This window comes from Plenodomus lingam (genome assembly GCF_022343315.1).
Source record: "Plenodomus lingam strain CAN1 chromosome Unknown scaffold_20, whole genome shotgun sequence".
NCBI classification, from domain to species: domain Eukaryota; kingdom Fungi; phylum Ascomycota; class Dothideomycetes; order Pleosporales; family Leptosphaeriaceae; genus Plenodomus; species Plenodomus lingam.
This window is the reverse complement of record NW_027093974.1, coordinates 647521-666718: the sequence shown is the minus strand read 5'-3', so window position 1 is coordinate 666718 and position 19198 is coordinate 647521. Positions and strand designations below refer to the sequence as shown.

The following is a 19198-nucleotide window of genomic DNA, read 5'->3' as shown; positions in this document are numbered from 1 at the left end:
TGTTATTTATTTTTCATTCCAACAGAGTGTGGTACCGGTACCACGCGCACGCCAGCAAGCCTACTCCAACACGATATATTTCTTCAAGTGCTGGGGAATAGCATCATGCAGATTCTTCTGCTGCAGCCACTTCTTCGAGAACAGACGGTCTGCATAGCGATATGCGCCGTCGCAGAGGAGGGTGACGACAGTGTGTCCTTTGCCCAATTTCTCCGCGACCTCCTTTGCGGCGACGACATTGAGGCAAGAGCTAGCACCAAGGTAGAGGCCCTCTTCATCCAGACATCTGTATACCATTTCGATAGTCTTCTCGTCGCTAATGTGCAAGGAGCCGTCGAGGAGGTCAATGTCTGGTTTCAAATTGTCGGTAACGCGGCCCTGGCCGATGCCCTCTGTGATGGAGCCGCCCTGGCGTTCTTGCAGTTTGCCGCCAGACTGGATGTACGAGTGGAGGACGGAGCCGGGAGGGTCGGCGAGGAAGCTTTGAACGCGCCCGTTGCTTTTTTCCTTGAGATAGCGTGTTACCCCGGCCAGGGAGCCGCCAGTGCCCGTTGCGCAGGTGAAGGCGTCGATTTCGCCTTGGGTCTGGTACCAGATTTCTGGCCCAGTGGTCTCAATGTGCGCCTGCCGGTTCGCAACATTGTCGAATTGGTTTGTCCATACGGCGTTGTCTAAGCGCTCGGCATGCCGTTTGGCCTGATGGTTGTAGTTTTCTGGATTGTCAAAGGCAACGGCTGGTACAGGGTGGACTTCTGCGCCTAGGAGCCGTAGCAGGTCGATTTTTCCTTGTGACTGCGTGTTGGGCATGTAAATGACGAGCTGGTAGCCTTTGGAGCGGCAGACATGCGCGAGGCCAATGCCTGTGTTTCCAGCCGTGCCTTCGATGACGGTGCCCCCAGGTTTCAACAGTCCTTGCTTCTCTGCATTCTCAACGACGAAGAGGGCGGCGCGGTCTTTTACGGAGCCGCCTGGGTTCTGGAATTCCGCTTTGCCGAGCACATTACAGCCTGTTTCCTCGGACAGTTTTTTGAGGCGAATGAGGGGCGTTTTGCCAATGGCTGTGATGGGAAGCGGAATTAGTAGTGTTGTCTTAATTTTTGCAGTCTGAGAATGGCTGACCGTCAATGAAGCCCCGTTGTCCAATGCCTTGGGCTTTGGAGATACCAATTGCCGTCTGGTGGGCAGCTTCGAATTGGCTGACGCTGTCTGCGCCCCGCCGCGCAGAGACTGCGAAGCTCCTCGCCGCTGTTCTAAACATTTTGGCCTGACGCCTGAGACTCAAGTTGAGGAAATCAAAAAAGAAAAAAGAAGAGAAGGACAGTCACGCCATAGCGCATGAATAGAGGTCCTCGGTTCATCGGCGAATGACGCGGATGTCGCAATCCTCAGTCCTCAGTTTCGCCGCGGGGGTCAGTCACCCCTGTCCGCCCGCAATTGGGTCTGTGCGCTTTTGGTAAACAATCAACACCACCAACGAGGGGCTGGAGTCGTTGTTGATATCGCCGTCAGACGACGACGTAACAGAAACACCACCGCTGCCGGCGCCAAGATATATAAATCAAGAACATGCCAGGACGACCAGCAGGATCGCGCTCTACGCGTCCTTCAACCGCCTCTACAGCGCGCAAGACGAGCGGCGGCGTCACCAAATCCACGCGTGCATCCGGGACACGACAGTCGGCCAATGCGGTCGAGATACCTGATGAAGGACCCGTGACTTCGTTGCGCACACAGATTGCGCAGGTGTTTAGCGATGCGCAAAAGACGACGGCGACGCAGAGGAAATTGGCGGTGCATCTGAGGAAAATACAAGAAGCATGCTGTTTCGAGCCACCGGATACTGGGAACAAGGGTGGGAAGAAGGGCAGGGAGCAGATTGAGGAAGATTTCGACGAGGAAGACTTCAACAATGAGGTGGGGAGGTGTGTTTTGAGGCTGTTAAATGTGAAGAAGAGTGAGCCTGCGGGAGACAGGGTCATTCGGTTCTTGGGCTTGTTCTTGAAGCACGCTTCGGAAAAGGGTGGGTTAGTCCGACAGTGGGCCAGAGAGCGGTTCAACTGACGACGAATAGATCAAGCAATCTTCTCTGCTGGAACGGAAGAAGAAGGCTTCTTCGAGACGCCCAGTACCCGCCTTGTCAGACACATCCTCCTAGCAACCCACGCCTTTCTTACAGCAAAAGAGAAGACCGTACGTTACCGCGCAACACAAACTATCGCATACATCATTAACAACATCGCCACCCTCGACGACGACCTCTATGATATCCTTCGGGTTGGCTTCATGAAACGCCTGCGAGACAAGGACCCACCGGTCCGCGTTCAGGCTGTCCTTGGTCTGGGCACGCTTTTGAATGACGACGAAGATCAGCAAGAAGAGGAAGATAGCGACGACGATGCGGCAGGAGGTCTTCTCGAGAAGCTCATGAACATCATGAGCCATGACCCCAGCGCAGAAGTACGACGGGCCGTTCTTCACAACCTTCCAAGATTGCCCTCGACACTACGATCCATCCTCAAGCGAGCTCGTGACATGGATGCAACGCTGAGAAGGCAGGTCTATGGAAAGATTCTGCCCACAATCGGCGACTTCAGAAACTTGTCGGTCGTCGAGCGCGAGAAGCTCATTCGCTGGGGCCTACGTGATCGAGATGCCATGGTGCGAAAAGCGGTAGCTCGTCTGTTCAGCGAGAAGTGGCTTGAAGACTGTGAGTCGAGCCGCGACAACCGTCCAGAAGAAGAAAAGAAGCCTGGTGAGCTTCTTCCGCCTAATCTAGATGCACTCTGCGAGCTCCTCGAGCGAATCGACGTCATACGCTCTGGCGAGGAAGAGGGTATTGCACACGAAGCAATGAAGCGATTCTGGGAATGCCGCCCGGACTACCGTGACTACATTTCTTTCAACCATGATTACTGGAATAACCTGGACGCACAGACTGCCTTCATCGTACGCAGTCTGAACGACTATGCTCAGAGCACCGAGGACGGCAGCATCAAGGAAATGATCGAAAATAAACTGCCTGTAATCACATCGTTTGCCTTTGTGCTGCAGAAAGAACTTCGTTCTCTCATGGACCTCACGACCAAGGCCATGTTGCTTGACGAAGATGACCCAGAGCTTGATGAGGTACAGGAAGATCACGATGAGAAGGAATTTGTGGTACAACAAATGCTCCACATTGCACAAACACTCGACTACACTGACGAAGTCGGCCGGCGACAAGTGTACAACATCACTCGCGAGGCGATTGCAAAGGCTCAACTTCCGGAAGAATGCACAAAGCTCGCCATTGAAGTACTGCGCATAGTGTGTGGAGTACGTGGCGAGTCGGATTTTTGCGCTCTGATTGTCGAGGCAATTGCTGAAGTACGAGACACCTTGCTAGACGGTGATGACGAGGCCATGGGCAATGGCGACGAGGAAGAGAGTTTCCACTCTGCTCAGTCTGATGTCGATGGTGATGCGCCTTTGATCAAGCCGCGAGGTGCGAATGGCAAGGTTCTGACGGAGGAGGAAGAGCTCGAACGCCAGACGCGCGAGGTCTTGGTCCATTCGAAATGCTTGCATATTGCGCAGTGTACGCTGGAGAATGTACACTGTGATTTAGAGTCAAACTCGCACCTGAAGGATATATTGAACACGCTTATCATACCGGCGGTTCAGGCTCACCAAGCTAATCTCCGAGAGCGTGGAGTCATTTGCCTAGGACTGGCAGCACTCTTGAGCAGAGTAAGTAACTAGACTTGGCGTTACCGGATGCAATCACTAATAAACAGCAGGATCTTGCAGAGTCCAACCTCGACCTCTTCTTCCACTGCTTCATCAAGGGCCACGAGAGTCTCAAGGAGATTGTCCTCCAAGTCCTGGCCGACGTCTTAATCACCCACCCCCAATTGCTTACTCCCACAGTCGAAGACCCAGACGCCACCACCGAAGACGCAGAACCCATTGTCAATCCGCGCCTCCGGCCCGTCACAAAAATCCTCCTCAAAGCTTTTGCATCCGACTCGCACCGCCTCAGCCTCATCGCCTGCGAAGCAGCCTCCAAGCTGCTCCTCCTCGGCATCTTACCCCCCGCCCCAACCGCCGAAATTCTCAAAGCTTTTGTGTCCACCTACTTTGACCCAGAAACGGCCGCAAATCCAGCCCTTCGACAGGCACTCAGTTACTTCCTGCCCGTCTTCTGCCACTCCAAGCTCAAGAACGCACACATCATGGCCCAAATGACGGTCCCCATCCTCTCCAAACTCCTGCTCATGCGCGAGGAGGACGTGGAGGAGGACGACGCGGATGAAATGGTCGGCTGGCCCGTCATCACCGCCCACTTAGCTGAATGGACCGACGGCCGCAAAGTCGTAGGTGCCACGGAACTCGGCCTCGACGGCAAAACCAGCACCAGCGCAGAGGCAGAGGAACCGCATATACAGCTTGCGATTGCAGTCCTCGAGCGCGCGCTCACGAGCACGTGTACCAAGGAGGAGCGGAAACCACTGCTCTCGCTCCTGGGCAAGTTGCACATTTCACCGAGTAGCAACGCGATGGCTGGACGGGCCGGGGGCGAGCGAGATGGGTCTGCAGAGGCAGAGGCATTGAACGAGTTGCATGTCCTGGTTACCGAGGCCGTGGAAGCGCGACTCGGGACTGACGCCGTTCAGCGCAACAGCCTTGCGAAATTACACGCTACGCTGACGAAGCGTCTGGGCGAGGTGGAGCGCGAGGTGACGACGCTAGAGCAGGGAGGCGAAGGCGAGCCGAGTGCTGTGCTCGACGGTTTGCGGGATGCCGGGTCTGCAGTTGGATCTGGGACGCGGAGGGCGGGTTCAAAGGAGGCGGATGAAGATGGACATGTCGAAGCTAGTGTGGATGGGACGGAGCTTGGCAATGGCGATGATGGGGACGAGGACGATGATGGTGCTGGTCGTATGGATGGCGAAGCAGATCCAGATCCAGAAGACACAACCATGTTCGCCGGCATGCAGGGCGAAGGCACACGCATGCCGCTCGAAGACGACGACGAAGAAGACGACGAGGAGGCCGACGCCGAGCAAGACCAACCGCACGATGATGAAGACGATGACGACGACGATCTCCCGGAGGAAAATACTCTCACGCTGCGTCAGCGTAGGGCGCACCTTGTGACGGAAGATGATATAATGGAGAGTCTGTTGCAGAGTGAGCTGTAGAAGTGGTGGCTTGTGGTTTGTAGTTTGTTGTAGGAAAACCGAGGGCATGGGCGAATGTTGGACTTTTTTTTTTTTTTTGTCAATGGTTTGTCGATGTTGATGCCCTGCTGTACTCTACTAGTCTACAGCCAACCCACCTCCGCATCCACAATAGCACAAAGCCAAGGACGCAGATGGGGGGACAAAGGCTAGAGTGTGAAAAGTGGTGGGGTTGGCATCAAGGGGAGATGATGAGATGATAGCATGATAAAAACTAAAAAAGTCGAAGGGGGAGGGGGGGACATGAAAAATTGAATTTGGGCAAGGGATGATGCGTGTGATGGATGTATATAAAGTATACTCATGTTCATGCTCGTGCTCGTACTCGCGCTCATGTTCGTGCTCGTGCGGTATCAGATGTCTCGTACTGCACCGCACCATACCGCACCGCACTATATGACACTACATGACACCATCCCCATAGTCCCAGCTCACCAGTCCCTCCCTCCAACCCACCACACCCACCCTCCTCCGCTCGTTGAAGAAGAATAAACCAACCAAAACCCATACCCACGCCCATGCAACATAGGCACGAAAAAAAGCCAAAAAATCCCAATAAGCCATCGCACATGCGCCAAGAACTCCTGACGCGGGGTTTGGAGGTAGATTACAAGACAGAAAGAGTGAAAGGGCAAGGAGGAAGAGGAAAAGGAAGAAGGAAGAACAAGAACGCATGCGTGTTGAAAATGCAACTGAGAAATGTGAAATTGAATGTGAATCTAAAATGTGGTATGCTGTTGAAGGGAAAAACGGTGGGTTTGGGGTATAACGAAGAAGAAAAAGTAGAAAAAAAAAACTGTGCAATCGTACAACCACTATACGTGTATAGTACACGCTTCATCGCTCTTCATTCGTACCCATCGTCCATATCTTTAAAAAAAATCCGAAAGCCGGTCGTCGTCCAGCCCGCCCCGTGGCAGACTCGACCTTTCACCACGGGCGGTCGATACTATCCATCCAGCCAAAGACCTCTCCAATATGCGTCCGCAGCTTAGCACAAATCTTGCTATCCTGCTGGTCTCTACATCCTTCTTCCGCAATCACGTCCCACAGCCGGCGTTCGACGTCGTAGCCGACCATGTGGATCATGTCTTCCTTGACATTCCCCCACATGCGGTGCGGCGTCCCGTCCGGTTCGTACGTGGGCATATTCTTGTCGTTCAAAACGACGGCGGGGTTCAGTTTGAGAATGTTTTGGTGGAGAAAGAGACGGCGGGGAGGGGCTGGGGCCTTGCGGGTGTGGTTGAGGGCTTTGGCAACGGCGGGGTCCGGGTGCGCGAGATCAGCGTCTTCCCAGATGCCATTCGCGTGCAGGTGACTTTTCATAGGGGGAAGGTATTCGAAATCGACGCCGGGGTCTGCCTGGGAAATGCCAATGCCCCGGAATTCGCCTTTGATATGGCGACCGAGGCTATGGGGTCCGGTCTTGACTTGGTAGTAGGGAAGCCCGACTGCCATGGCAGCCTGGACAAATGTTTCCTTGTCGCCGGCACCTGGCGCGCCCTGGGAGAGGAGGATGTAGTAAAAATCCGGGCCGTAGTAGTTGTAATACACCATCATGAGGAGAGAGTCGCGATGGATGTCTTTGTTGATCAGCACCTGGCCACTTTCAGTGGAAAGGCGAGCATCAAACTTCTCCTCGGGGATACCGGCGATGTGGTAGAAATGGGAAGAAATGGAGAGGGCCCAGAAGTCGGGCCAAGTGACCAGGCCGTGGGTGGTGTAGGGTGCAGTTGTGAAGAGCACGCTGGGATCGTAAGCGGGAAATGAATCGCTGTCGAGAAACAGGACATGCTGAAAGGAGGAGAACAAGAGAGCGAAGATCTTGAACTGGAAATGCTGTAGCGGTGCAACGTTGTGTGCCGAATTGAATATGTTGGACATGATGACACAACGTGCGTTCAAGGAGGGGAGTACGGTCTCGCAAACGACGGGATCGTATTTGGACCAGTCGTCAATGAAGATCTCAACAGGCATCTTGTTCCCTGTTCTCCGCAACATGCGGAGGGAGACGAGGCAGATGGGCATGTACTGTTTGTTGGAGGTCATGACAATTCCTGTCGTGCCTGCTGCAAACGGAAGCTTGGGCCCAAGGTGCTTCGCGGCAGTGCGCATCGAGTAGTGCGCTCTCAACAGTGCTCTTTCGTGGTACTCGGTGAAGTTGTATAGACGTTCTATGGGCTTGTTGTGCGTGTTGAGTGGTTCCCACCTTGGATCGGGAAAGTTCAAGGCGCCTGTGCCGTTGCCCAAGGCGAGGCTGTCGCATTGGGGTTGCGCAACGACAAGAGCAGTGGCTAGCTCACGCCAGAAGCCATGAGTAGCAGGAGAGAAGGTTGAAGCGGCTTCGGTGACATTCTTTCTCGAGAGGCTGAGGTGGGGTAGAATCGTGGACGTTGTTGCCTCATGATATGGTCGTGGGAGGATGAAGAGGCCAGTCAGAAGAAGGACGAGCGGGATGAGGAGGAGGCGCGGTATGGACGACAGAACATGAGGCGTACTGAGGAGCATGACCATGGCGGGCGAGAGTTGACGTGTCAGTGTGAGAGACTGCCCATGGAAGAAGGTGCGGGGGCAGAGGGGGAGGAAGTGGGAAAAAGGGTGGAAGATTGGGTGATGGCCAAAGGAAACCAAAGGAGATTTGCGGCAGTTGGCAGAGTTGTTGTTGGCCTGTGGGTATCGTGGGAATCGATTCAGTCCAACACCAAGCAGCACAAGATTGACCACTTGACCACCGTAGCGGGCACCGCCGTTGTAGCGCCGGCTGCAGCTAGCCAAGAACCGCTTTCCAGCCCCAAGGTTACGTACGGGTGAGCCCTGAGCGCGTTCGAGGGAGGATACGAGACGGTGAAAGCGGCGTCAGCAAGTCCAAGCCTTTTGGTCTCGTCAGCATCCTACCCCCAGCTACCAGCACTATACCCAGCCGTGTCTGCAGGGCTGGCTGGTCTCATACAAAGTAATAAGCAATGTAGAGCTTTAAAAAAAAACAAAAAGAAAAAAGAGGCCGAAACGTGTTGCCTACGAAGGCAGTTGGGTCGACGATGGGGCAACCAAGGGCAGCGAGCCCAAGTCCACCGTCACCAGTCCAGTCTAAAGCGGAGGCTGAGGCTTCTTCGTCCGCATGCATCTGGCTTACCGTAGTAGCGCGTCCTCGAGAGTACGGAGCTACCTGTACTCTACTCTTACTCTACACAGCCACCGCTGTTCTCACAAGGCCGAAAGATGAGCATTGTTGCCACCCACAAGCGCCATCCATGCCAACGTCCTTTCACTCCCACCGTGCCTACACAGAGTTGCCCGAGTCTCGCTCCCCTGTGTGCACCCTACGAACGCCTGAGTGCGCTGTTCTTGATGGGTGATGCGAGCTCTGGCCTCTTTCGGCGTTGATGCCTGTCCACGCTTACTCACATCCAGTACATATGCCGTGCTGAGTGAGAAGGGAGAAGGGCATCCAGATAGGCACTTGGGTGCCTAGTTGGTGGTCACCACAACTGCGCAAAAAGCGGCGGGGCCAGCCAGATACCGGCAGCCTTGTGTGACTTGTTCAGCCCGCCCACCGTTTCGGCTAGCTAATTCCCGACAAGCCTCGTCGCAAATTTCCACACAAAGGGCTTGTCTTGTATCTTTTGGCCCAGACTGGCTCGGCAAGGAAATTTGGGTGTTGGTGTTGTGTCGCGTTGCACCGTGGGCTAAGTGCAAGGGAAAACGGGTAGGAGGCGGGGGAGAAGAAAAGGGAGAAGAGAGAAGGAAGAGGGCAAGCCTGTTTCTTCAAAAGCTATATAACTGTGCATGGCTGTTTGTTTCAACATCGATAAGAAAGGGGGTCAAGAATAGCGGTGAGGCCGGAACCCAGTTACAGAGGTTGAGAGACAATCTTCCCTCCCATCCCAGTAGCAGATTACTGGGAGCCTGACGGTATCCAGGACCAGGGGCCCGAGAGAGAGAGAGAGAAAAAAAGATTTCGGTCCGGAGATTGTTCCGGGCCGGTCAGAGGAGCCAGCATGTACTCTAAGAAAGATGATCGCATAGATCACGATTTGCGAGTCGTGCAAGATGATGGAATCGGATGATGCTGAGAACTTCCCATCTACCTCAAACCCATCTTGATGATTTTCCCCTCGACGAGTTTTTTTTTTTTTTCATTGTCTGGTAAACAGCGCAACAAAGAAAGAGAAGAGGCAAGTGTGTTTTGTTTTCCCTTCGGTAGATGGTCTAATCATAGTGGCACAGGTGCCTGTTCTAGCGTACCGGGTAGGGAATAGTTGCAACCAGGCCACCGCATTAGGACAAGCTCTGTCTAGTCCTGCCAACCACTGGGCAACCCATTTGACCTTGCCTTGGTATGAAGACACAGGTTTCAAGAGTGCATCGCAACTGACCCAACATACCTGCGCAAGCCCGCCAGCATGTCTGGTAATGCCCATGACATCTCGTAAAGACTGCATATGGACAAATGTAGTTAAAATGGAGGCAGCTAACGTCAGTCTGTACTAGGAAACCACTAGAGCAGCTGAGCAACAACCCTACCACATCTACCAATACCCACGCACAACCTCCAGCTACCATCCCCACTCATATCCCCTTCTATACTATACCATGCCTACTGTTTAGGCACTCAAGAGTTACACACACACACACACACCACACAGACCTCCTCCCACCCTGCCTATAACCGTCCATCCATCTCACACTCCCCTTCTACGTACCCTTACATCCACCCTTCCCACTCAACCTCCCTATCCCCATCCTCACACTCCACCCTCTGCATAATAGATGTCGTGTGCTGTAGGCAATAGGCACGTCATCTATATTCCCCATATTCCCCATGTTACTTTTTCCCTTATCATCCATACCATGCCATCCCCCACGCATCCCCCCGCACCCAAACAAGCCAACCCCCCACCCCTCCCCACACGATAAAGATACCATACTAAACCCCATAGCTAGTAGCTGCACATCAACCCCAATCCCCATAACACTGCATCTTTTCTTTGGCAAAAAATGATGCTGTCAAATGTTGGAATTCAAGGGGGTGTGGATGTGGGCTTTGATGTGTTGGGATTTGCAAAGTTTTTTTTCTATCCTGACATGTCTGTATGCTAGAAGAAAAGGGGAAAATAGTATCTGCATTTGATGTCTTGACGAATGGACAGGTTCGACTGTATCGAAGAGGTAGTATCTAATACCCCCGCATGAGTATCACATCCTCCCCTCCCCGTCCCCGTTACCCCTCCACCTATCCCCTCCCTCCACACACACACACACACACACACAAAAATCAGCACATCCAGCACCATCACAAAACACAATTCAAATTAATTACGACTTCTCAAAACAAAAGGCCCTAGCTAAGCAGCAAGTATACCCACCCTTGCTAACCACACATCTCAATTTGGGGACAGCCGGCACGAGAAAAAAAAAAGAAAAAAGAGCGTGTGTATGAGTGAAGAAAGATGGTGAGAGAGAGCAAAGAAAAGAAAACAAGCAAGAGAATTCCGGGAAACACAATCAGACACAGACACAGACACACTAACCACACCTTACTTTCCCTTTACCCATTCCAAAAGAAAAAAGGCCATCACCAACCAACCAGATCCCTCTCAGCAAAAATGCAGTAGAAACAGAAAACCAAAAGAGAGAGAGAGAGAGAGAGAGAGAGAAAGAAAAAACAGGCTTCCGCAAAACCAATTCGATATCCCCGATCCCATGTATAGCCACCATCCCATGGTTATGTAAACTTTTTTTTGCCCATCCCGTTGTAATCTTCCAGCTTTTTGCAAAACCCTTTGTCGATCCCCAAACACCCAAACCACACAGAGGTATCGAACTCCGTCGCCAAATGATCTTCCCGTTCTATACACACCCACGCACACATACACACACACACACACACCCGATCCCGCTAGGTTTGCCTGCAAAATGCCACGAAATTTGAACCAGCCCGAATTGTTTGACAAAACTCCCCAAAAGCCAATCTTGCCCACGCCATCCTTTCCGAAATAAACAGCCCAATTCAAATTGCACGCAAGATCAAGGCCTCTGAAGATCATCATTCTATGCACACCTATGCCGGAGACTTGTTGGCAGGATTCGTGACATTGCGACGGTCATCGTTCATCGAGAGCGAGCCGAAGCCGGTCGACAAGAATGAAAAGGGATCATTCCGGCCATCACCGCCGTTGGGGGCACCCTGGTTGGGGTAGGGATCCGCAGAAGAGAAGGCAGCCTCAGCAGAGCGGCTATCAAAGGGCGTCGAGTGCATACCGCCATTGGGCACATATTGAGCGCCCATGGGAGGGTACGGGCTAGCAGCACCCATGCCAGAGGGAAGAGCGTACTGACTTGGGGGTCCGCCATATTGCTGAGCCGGATAGCCACCAGCACCATAGCCAGCGGGACCATAGGGACCTGCACCAGGGGTGCCACCCATCGAAGGAGGGCCCATACCGAAGCTCGAGGGCGTGTCCATTGGGGAGGGGAACGCAGAGTCAGCGACAACAGCAGCCCCGGCACGGCTGGCACCACAACGCAAGCAAGCCGTGTTCTTGGCAAAGTTGTGATAACCGCAACCATTTTCACCACACTTCCAGTCACCAGCACGGAACGGAACGACGCCGGTACCGCCACGCACATGTCCTCCACCGCCCATGCCATGACCGTGACCGTGACCGCCCATGTGATGTTGGGGAGGCCCCATCATGCCCGGATGACCGCCATTGTATCCATATCCGCCGTAGCCCATGGGATCGCCCCCAGGTGGGCCCTGCTGCATGGCAGGAAAGGAGCATCGGAAGCAGGCCGTACGACGCTGGAAGTTGGAGAACCCACAAGACGGGCAATTCCAGTCGCCAGGGCGGGGACGGTTCTTGCTGGGTGGAAAGGGTGTGATGATCTCGGCGGCGCGGTCAAGGACACGGCTAGAGGAAGGGGAGACCTCGATTGCCTTCTCGTTCAAGGCGCGTCCATTCATACAGAGACTTTCAGCGGCCTAGCGCATGTCAGTTCAGTCGAGGTCATTGTACAACGGCAGCTATATACATACCTCTTCATGGGACGAGAAGATGGCAAAGCCAGTTCCTGTAGGCTTGTGCTGGTCGGGAGTGCGCAGAGTCCAGAAGGCAATAGGTCGGCCGCCAAACTGCGTGAACCAGCTCTCGAGCTCGGACTGGGTGGTGTCGTGGGGCAAGCCGCTCATGTGGAGGACCTTGCTACGTTCGGAGAGAAAAGCACGCACGTCAGCTCTGGCGTCCATTGGTTTGGTGAGCACGTCAGGGTGATCCTGAGGTGGTTGCGATTTGCGGATCAATCCACGAAGAACTCTGGCAAGTGTGACTGCCTCTTCCATGGCACGGCGCGGCGAAGCGGGGGCGAGTGCCTGCAAGTGGAAAGGAAGGTTGTGCTTGATCGGGGCCGACGATTGCACAGGCTCCACTTCCAAGGCGGCGCAGATGTTGGTCAATGCACTCGAGCCAAACGGCAGAGACTCAGGATGGTGGGCCTGCCACCTCTGATACTCTGTCCGCAGGTCGAAAGTGCGGGAGTGTTGGAGATAGGGGGGAAGGACCACGGCCTTGTCGCGAGCCTCGCGAGGCAGCTGTACGCGAAGATCCCACGAGTCGAGCGTGACGAAGGCGAATTCCTTGTTCTTGGGCGTGATGTGTTCGGAAGCAAATGCTGAAAAGCGTTCGATTGCGTCACGAAAGGAGCCGGCGTTCCGGACCTGATCATAGGTCAGGGTAGTCAGGCTGGCTGTGATGCATGTGTGAGTTGACGACGAAGGGATAGCGTGGGAGGGGGGTTCGAGCTGGATAGACTTACTGCATAGTGCGGTGATGGGCGTGTGTACGGGTTTCACCAAAACACTCTCACGGTGAAGCTGAGGCAGGCAGATCAGCAAATGCAAGTGCTATGGAGGGGCAACCAAACATACCTCTTCACACGACTTGGCGTCTAGCAGAATCCACCCCAACTCTATCACCTCGGCAGAATCCTTGGTCACATATACGCCATGTTCGTCGCACGTCGTAGCCACGTGTATGACTACATATAAATCGAGGTTTGGTGCCTGGGGCGTTGGCGTGGGCTGACTCGTCATGTTCTCGAGGTAGGAGGACGTAATCACTCAGTCGGCTCGAATTGGCTCGACTCTGGCTTGATAGTAGGTGGTAGCTTGCGGTGGCAGGGGCAGGAGCGAAGAGGAAGAACAAGAACAAGAAAAAGAAGAAGGGGAAGAAGAAGAAGAAAACGACGAAGACGAAGACGAAGACGAAGACGAAGACGAAGACGACGACGGTAGACGAGTGTCTAAGGGTAGTGAGTCGTCAGCGGACAGGTGCAGGTGGTTGTGAATGAAACGGGTGGTGAGGGGGTGAGTGGATTGCCAGCTCAGCGGACGCGGCGAGTGAAGGGGGGCGGGGGTAAAACAGACGTCGTGAGCGGGCAAGACGAGACGAGGCTGCGTAGATATCCCCAGGTAAGATGAGGCCAAACGACATAAGATGTGGACGGGCAATCTGAAGCTCCGTGCCAATGCGCCCCGGGAAGATTTCTTGACGTGGATGGAGGAGCTAAGGCCGCATCTTGAAGCCTTGGCGCCCGCAACTTGTCGCGACTCGCTGGCAAGCTGGCAAGCTGGATGGATGGAGCCTACGGTTGACGGCCGTTGACCCGCCTCAGCTGCACTAGCTTCCAGAGGGACGCCTTCTGGAAGACATGGAATCGGCATCATCATGCATCTACACACATGGTATAGGCAGGTAGGTGCTGTACGTAGGTGTACAGACATGGTATCCGATTCCCATGATGGTATACGCGGCTGATCAACAGAACAACGGTGCCTAGGGACCCTCTCATTATGATACTCATCGTCTTCCTCTCCGTTGAATGCACGCATGAATAATGGATAGGTAACCATATGCATGTACACATGTGCCCTGACCTACCGATAGATAGACTGTGTACCGTTACGATGACACTGACAGTGAGTCAATTCAGTGTCTGCATTCTGTTCTGCTTTTCCGGACTCCATTGCCTGTCTGAAACACGATGGATGGCCTCTGCCCTCTAGGTAAAGGCCAGTTGCACGCTTCTGCCAAACCTTCTCGCGTGTGCGGCTTGCGGCCGTCTCGGCCGTACCACTGTGTGCGCCCATGTGGTTTATTGATTGATGTATAGGTTACTCTGCACACACTATCGTGGCTGCAGTCCGAGCGCAACCACGTACCGGTACCGTATGGTACACATGGCTGTTATTTGTTTTGGCCCTGCACTGCCTCGGAAATACGAGGAGCCACGATGAATAACCCTGTACATGGACATGTTGTACCTCTACATGTGCACATATGCAGAGGAGACGGACTGTTGCGGTGCAGTATGTACCGTAGGTACCATCCTACCGCAGAGAGCCTGCCTACCTGCTCTCAAAGGTAGCCCACGCATACCTAGGACCAACCTCTGCCTTTCTCGCCGACTCCCCACCAAAAGCATTACGCACTTTTGGTCGATTTTGGCTGGCAGCGCGGCGAGGCGAGGCGCTTCACAGGCGGTTGGTGAGGGGGCATGGTCAGCACTTGGGTCGCACTCCCTGTCTGCTGCTGGACCGCTTCCCCGAACGGTGGACACTCTCTGCACCGTGGTCAATGATGGGACGCAAGTTGAGAAAATCTCCCAGGATTTGTACAGTAGGACGGGTCAGGGTGGGACTGCGACCTACTGTGTACCTACGTGCAAATCAAGCAATCCCAGGCCCACGTCTGGATAGGTAGGGATCAAAGCGCCAGAAATGCCATGCCCATCTCGGACACCTCTTGGCCATGATCCCGCACGGCCAAGGTACGCAGCAGTAGGTATCGGTAGCTGGTATGGGCATGTATGCACAGGAGGTAGGAGTAAGTACAAGACAATGTGTATCTATGTGCTAGGTGGGCATGTATCTACCTACTAGTCACTATGGCATGTACATTCAATGCGTCTCGCCGTGTCCTCTACCGGTAGAGGCACCGGTACTGTGTACACAGCCATACCGCCGAAGCTGTCCACGGATACCGGTACTATCCACTGATAGCTACTGTATATAGCACCTACTGTGTACCTACATGCCCTACGGTGTGCCCGCCCCCTCTCCCACTGTCCAGGTACCGTACCCGATCGGCGACCAGCGACCCCTGCCCAGATGGCCATGTCTCCCTCCACCGAGGCACGTGACCACTCACGTCCACGGCTCGCTGTTTCAGTCGCACCGTTGGTAACTGTATAGGGAGCGACGGCGGGTTGATCATCCTGCTAAAACTTGCTCTTCGGGCCTTGCTGACAGACACAAAGGGAGCACTGGGCCGACGGCTGGCCATTGGATGCGCTGGACTGCGTTTCCTCTGACTCTATTAGACGTGACCTGACCCCCTTTAAACACTTCCCTCTGGTCCGTTGGCCTATGTACGCGCCTTTCCCCAGCCCCCCACAGCCCACAGCCAACAGCCACTCTCTTGTCCAACGTTCAAAGAGAAAGCACGAGCACTCCACCTGGAGATTGCCTCCTCTGCATCCTCTGCATCCTCTCTGCATTCCTTCTGCACATCCGCGGGCATACACATACGGTATACCGCGTACCCAATCCCTTCCCCCCACCCTGGACCCAGTGGATGTATGTGTACCTACATACACACTGCATAGACAGGTAGTATAATACCCTGCCCTGTGCTAAGGTAGGTAGCTATTGTTGGCCGCCAACAAACCATGTCTCGGCATCGGGGCGGCTACACCCCGCAACCTCTCCCAGAACGGCGCGAGTAAGTGATACCTACCCTAAGCTTGATTCTCCCGTCCAGTGTCCACACGTCTTGAAACGAACAAAGACCCACCCATTTGTTCCTCCTCCCCCCATCCCTACTCTCCTCCATACGCTACTTGAGGCGTCATGTTGGGCACGCTTGTATCATTGCCATTCTGACTGTACCCCCAGAACTTCTCGTGGCATCATGGGCTTCTTCAAGCGCTTCCGCCGCCAAAAGAGTCCCAAGAAGACAGCCTCGCTTCCGCGCAACGACCTCTATGCCCCGACAACATACGCCTACCATGGCCCCGACCAGACGCAGCGCCTCCCTGACACGGTCCTGCGCCGCATCTTCGAGGAAGTCTGCCCCCACTCAGCCGACGAAACCCTCCAGGGCAGCGAGGACAGTGGCAATGATGGCTGCATGAGCTGTGACATGCGCGACCTGGCCCATTGCGCCCTGACCAGGCGACAGTGGTATGGCATTGCTGCTGGTCTGCTGTACGTGCACCACTCTCCCTACCTAGTACACCACTTGGGCCGGGGAACATGACGTCGCTCACCTTCTTTTTTTTGTGCAGATACAACAGCATACGCATTGATGCCGTGCATTATTGCGAGCTCGAGGAAATCTATGCCGACCAGCGACGGCGGAAATCTCGCAACGGCGAAGACATCGATGCCCCCACGCTGCGACTCCAGCAGCTCTCCCAGAGCGTGCGAGACAACCAATACCTCGGCCACCGTGTCCGCTTCATCAAGCTACCGTACATGACACGAGAGTCGTGCAAGGCTGATCTGGCACGCGCCGTCTCGGGCTGTCCCAATCTCGAGTTTGTCGATTTGCCAGACGGCTTCTACAACGGCGACCCCTCGTGCCAGCTGCTGCGGCAAGAACTCCAGGTACGATGTCCTCATATCCGCAAGATGAGGTATCTCGAGGGAGGCGAGCAGGCACTGGAGACGCTGCTCCAAGGCTATTGGCAAGAACTGCGGGTGGTGGAACTCAACAAGATTCACATCGAGCCGAGCGTGCTGAGGCAGGTCCTTGGTATGCTCCCTCGCTTGAGCGAGTTGATCGTCGTCAATGTCCAGTGGATGAATGACTCCACTTTCCACGATGCTCCAGGCTTGCCCTACTTCCCAGCCCTGGACACGCTCAAACTGGAAAAGGTGCATGGCATCACGGCAGAAGGCATAGCGCAGTACCTTTCCAGCCCCATGTCCGGCCACCGCCTGAAGACGCTCGTGATCAAGAACTGCCATGGTCTCCCTCCCACCTCACTGCACCAGGTGCTAGCGGCAGCCTACAAACTGCATACCCTCGAGTATAACACGGTCGTGTCTGCGTCGTTGCCTCTGGACCCAATACCACCCATGGCCTCCAATACCCTGCACAAGCTCAACTACGAGATTGTCACGAGCAACACACATCAGGCCTACCCAGCCGGCGCATCCTACTACCAATACCTCGCCAAGTCCCTCCTGTCCAACTCGCTCCCCGCCCTACGACAGCTCTACGTACGCGACCCAGACTTCCCAGAGATTCTCACGCTTGCACCTCCCATCCGCCCCTTTAGCGAAGCACCGCCGCCCACGTTCAACCAGCCTCTGGAGGTCTATTCGAAGGGCCTCGACGAACTGGAATGGATCTTCACGTCCATCATTCCCCCGGACGGTCCTGGACGCCGCATGTCCATGGCAGGTGGTCGCCCACTCAGCAGCTACTCTGCGCACAAGGGCCTCGGGCCACAGTGGGGCGGCGACGCAAGGAAGAGTGTTGTTGTGCCCAATGGTTTTGGAGGATTCTTGGCCATCCCCGCGGACGATGCCAGGCCGCGGAGCGCGGGACACGCTACCCCGAGTGGTGGCTTTGGTCACGGGTATTCAAACTCTCTGGGTAATCACAGCGAGTTCGCTCCTCCGCGCGCTAGCTGGATGAGCCACTCTGGGCGGGAGAAGCGGGCGTCGAGAGCGGATCTTTGGCGATGAAATGTGCCTTTTAACTTTTTCTCTGCACAGCCATTTGCGCTGTCTTGTTTCCTACTTCATCATCATCGTCCTTCTTTTCACTTCTGGATACCCGTCCATTTTTAAGCATTCCTTCGTGTGCGATCTTTTGTACTATAGTTGACTGGAGTTTTGGTCGGCACTTGGACATGGGGGGGATAGGAGGGTTTATTGTTTTTTTCTTTTTTTTTGGGCTGCAGTGCAGAAGAAAAGGGACCATGACTTGATGGTTTAGACATGATGGTGGAGGGCGGACAAATACCTCTTGTTTTTGCAGGCTAGGGGATATGGGTGTCTGTATATAAAGAGATTAGCAAGTCATGCAAGTGTTTTTGCGATAGATTGGGATTTTTTTTGGTCTTTTTCGTCGTGGTAGAGGGGGTGAGAAGAGGGACTAGCATTTCTCTCTCTTTTCTGTATCTTTTGCCTCTTTTCTTTTCTTCTCTCTCTCTCCTCTCCTCCCTTCCACCCCTACACCAACCTCTCCAATTCCACCCACCCCCCATACTCAGGACTGCGACCCACACTCCCCACCCTCACACCCCTTCCAACTCCGCTCCTGGGCCCCCGCATCAACCGGACATCCAGCTTCTGCTCCCGTCCCTCGCAGACGCTGCACGCATGCCTTTATCCGCACTCGCCCGCGGCTACCGTGTTCGGGGACCCAGAGTTGCGGGTTTTGGGTGGTGCAGGGGAGGTTCCATGTTGGGAGGTTGGGATTTGGACTGCTTTGTTCAGTACTACCATTATCACTTCCTTCTCCTCCTCCTCCTCCTCCTCCTCCTCCACCACCCCTCCCAATCCACCCTCCCAATCTCACTTCCCCCACTCCCATGACGAAACAACTCAGGCACCACACTCCAACACCTCCACCCAGCCCTACACCCCTCCCACAACACCACATCAAACGCACTCGCCCCACCCCCCGCGCCCCCCAACTCCCCAACTATCCGCCGCGCAGACGCCCGCGTCATCCCATACGCAAACGTGCAAAACGGATGCCGCGTCCGATACAGCAACCGCGTGTACACTGGCACTCGCAAGGAGGACATGAAAAGCGCGGTGGACGGATGCAAGGAGGCCGGGAGCGGGGCGCTGGGGTCGTGATAGAGGGCTGAGGGTGGGGGTGGGGGGTTTAGAAGGTCGTCGCAGTGGCCTGGGCAGAGGAGATTCCAGGTTGGGGGTGGGGACCAGTAGTTTT

The 19198-nt window shown here is 54.6% G+C and overlaps 6 protein-coding genes across 6 annotated transcripts; 3 read left to right on the top strand and 3 right to left on the bottom strand.

Annotated features, from left to right (window-relative positions):
* Positions 1-60: 60 nt before the first annotated feature.
* Positions 61-1258, bottom strand: CYS17 (Cysteine synthase 1; the record flags this gene model as incomplete). The annotated part of the gene is made up of 2 exons (XM_066099100.1): positions 61-1058; positions 1120-1258. 2 exons carry the CDS (start codon positions 1256-1258, stop codon positions 61-63), a joined length of 1137 nt encoding a protein of 378 aa, XP_065950619.1.
* A 308-nt stretch (positions 1259-1566) lies between these two features.
* IAQ61_011201 (uncharacterized protein) lies at positions 1567-5691 on the top strand (the record flags this gene model as incomplete). Its single annotated transcript, XM_066099099.1, has 3 exons — positions 1567-2020; positions 2072-3729; positions 3780-5691. 3 exons carry the CDS (start codon positions 1567-1569, stop codon positions 5181-5183), a joined length of 3516 nt encoding a protein of 1171 aa, XP_065950618.1. The 3' UTR covers positions 5184-5691.
* A 461-nt stretch (positions 5692-6152) lies between these two features.
* Positions 6153-7736, bottom strand: IAQ61_011200 (uncharacterized protein; the record flags this gene model as incomplete). The annotated part of the gene is made up of 1 exon (XM_003843697.1): positions 6153-7736. The coding sequence occupies one exon, from the start codon at positions 7734-7736 to the stop codon at positions 6153-6155; it is 1584 nt and encodes a 527-aa protein (XP_003843745.1).
* IAQ61_011199 (uncharacterized protein) lies at positions 7710-8033 on the top strand (the record flags this gene model as incomplete). The annotated part of the gene is made up of 1 exon (XM_066099098.1): positions 7710-8033. One exon carries the CDS (start codon positions 7710-7712, stop codon positions 8031-8033), a length of 324 nt encoding a protein of 107 aa, XP_065950617.1.
* Positions 8034-10209: 2176 nt separating this feature from the next.
* On the bottom strand, positions 10210-13804 carry IAQ61_011198 (uncharacterized protein). The gene is made up of 4 exons (XM_003843696.2): positions 13150-13804; positions 13038-13095; positions 12262-12968; positions 10210-12207 (listed from the first exon to the last, which is right to left on the bottom strand). Exons 1-4 carry the CDS (start codon positions 13312-13314, stop codon positions 11284-11286), a joined length of 1854 nt encoding a protein of 617 aa, XP_003843744.2. The 5' UTR covers positions 13315-13804; the 3' UTR covers positions 10210-11283.
* Positions 13805-14987: 1183 nt separating this feature from the next.
* On the top strand, positions 14988-18888 carry IAQ61_011197 (uncharacterized protein). Its single transcript, XM_003843695.2, has 3 exons — positions 14988-16003; positions 16177-16488; positions 16569-18888. The coding sequence occupies exons 1-3, from the start codon at positions 15951-15953 to the stop codon at positions 17977-17979; spliced, it is 1776 nt and encodes a 591-aa protein (XP_003843743.1). The 5' UTR covers positions 14988-15950; the 3' UTR covers positions 17980-18888.
* Positions 18889-19198: the final 310 nt, after the last annotated feature.

Bases quoted from the DNA above. Each gene is read 5' to 3' on its own strand.
- IAQ61_011198 (XM_003843696.2), bottom strand. From the start codon at position 13,314: ATGACGAGTCAGCCCACGCCAACGCCCCAGGCACCAAACCTCGATTTA. The intron at 12,969-13,037 runs GTAAGTCTATCC...CATGCATCACAG, and splicing joins GCCCATCACCGCACTATGCA to CCAGCCTGACTACCCTGACC. The intron at 12,208-12,261 runs GTATGTATATAG...GACATGCGCTAG, and splicing joins TCTTCTCGTCCCATGAAGAG to GCCGCTGAAAGTCTCTGTAT.
- IAQ61_011197 (XM_003843695.2), top strand. From the start codon at position 15,951: ATGTCTCGGCATCGGGGCGGCTACACCCCGCAACCTCTCCCAGAACGG. The intron at 16,004-16,176 runs GTAAGTGATACC...CTGTACCCCCAG, and splicing joins CCTCTCCCAGAACGGCGCGA to AACTTCTCGTGGCATCATGG. The intron at 16,489-16,568 runs GTACGTGCACCA...TTTTTTGTGCAG, and splicing joins GGCATTGCTGCTGGTCTGCT to ATACAACAGCATACGCATTG.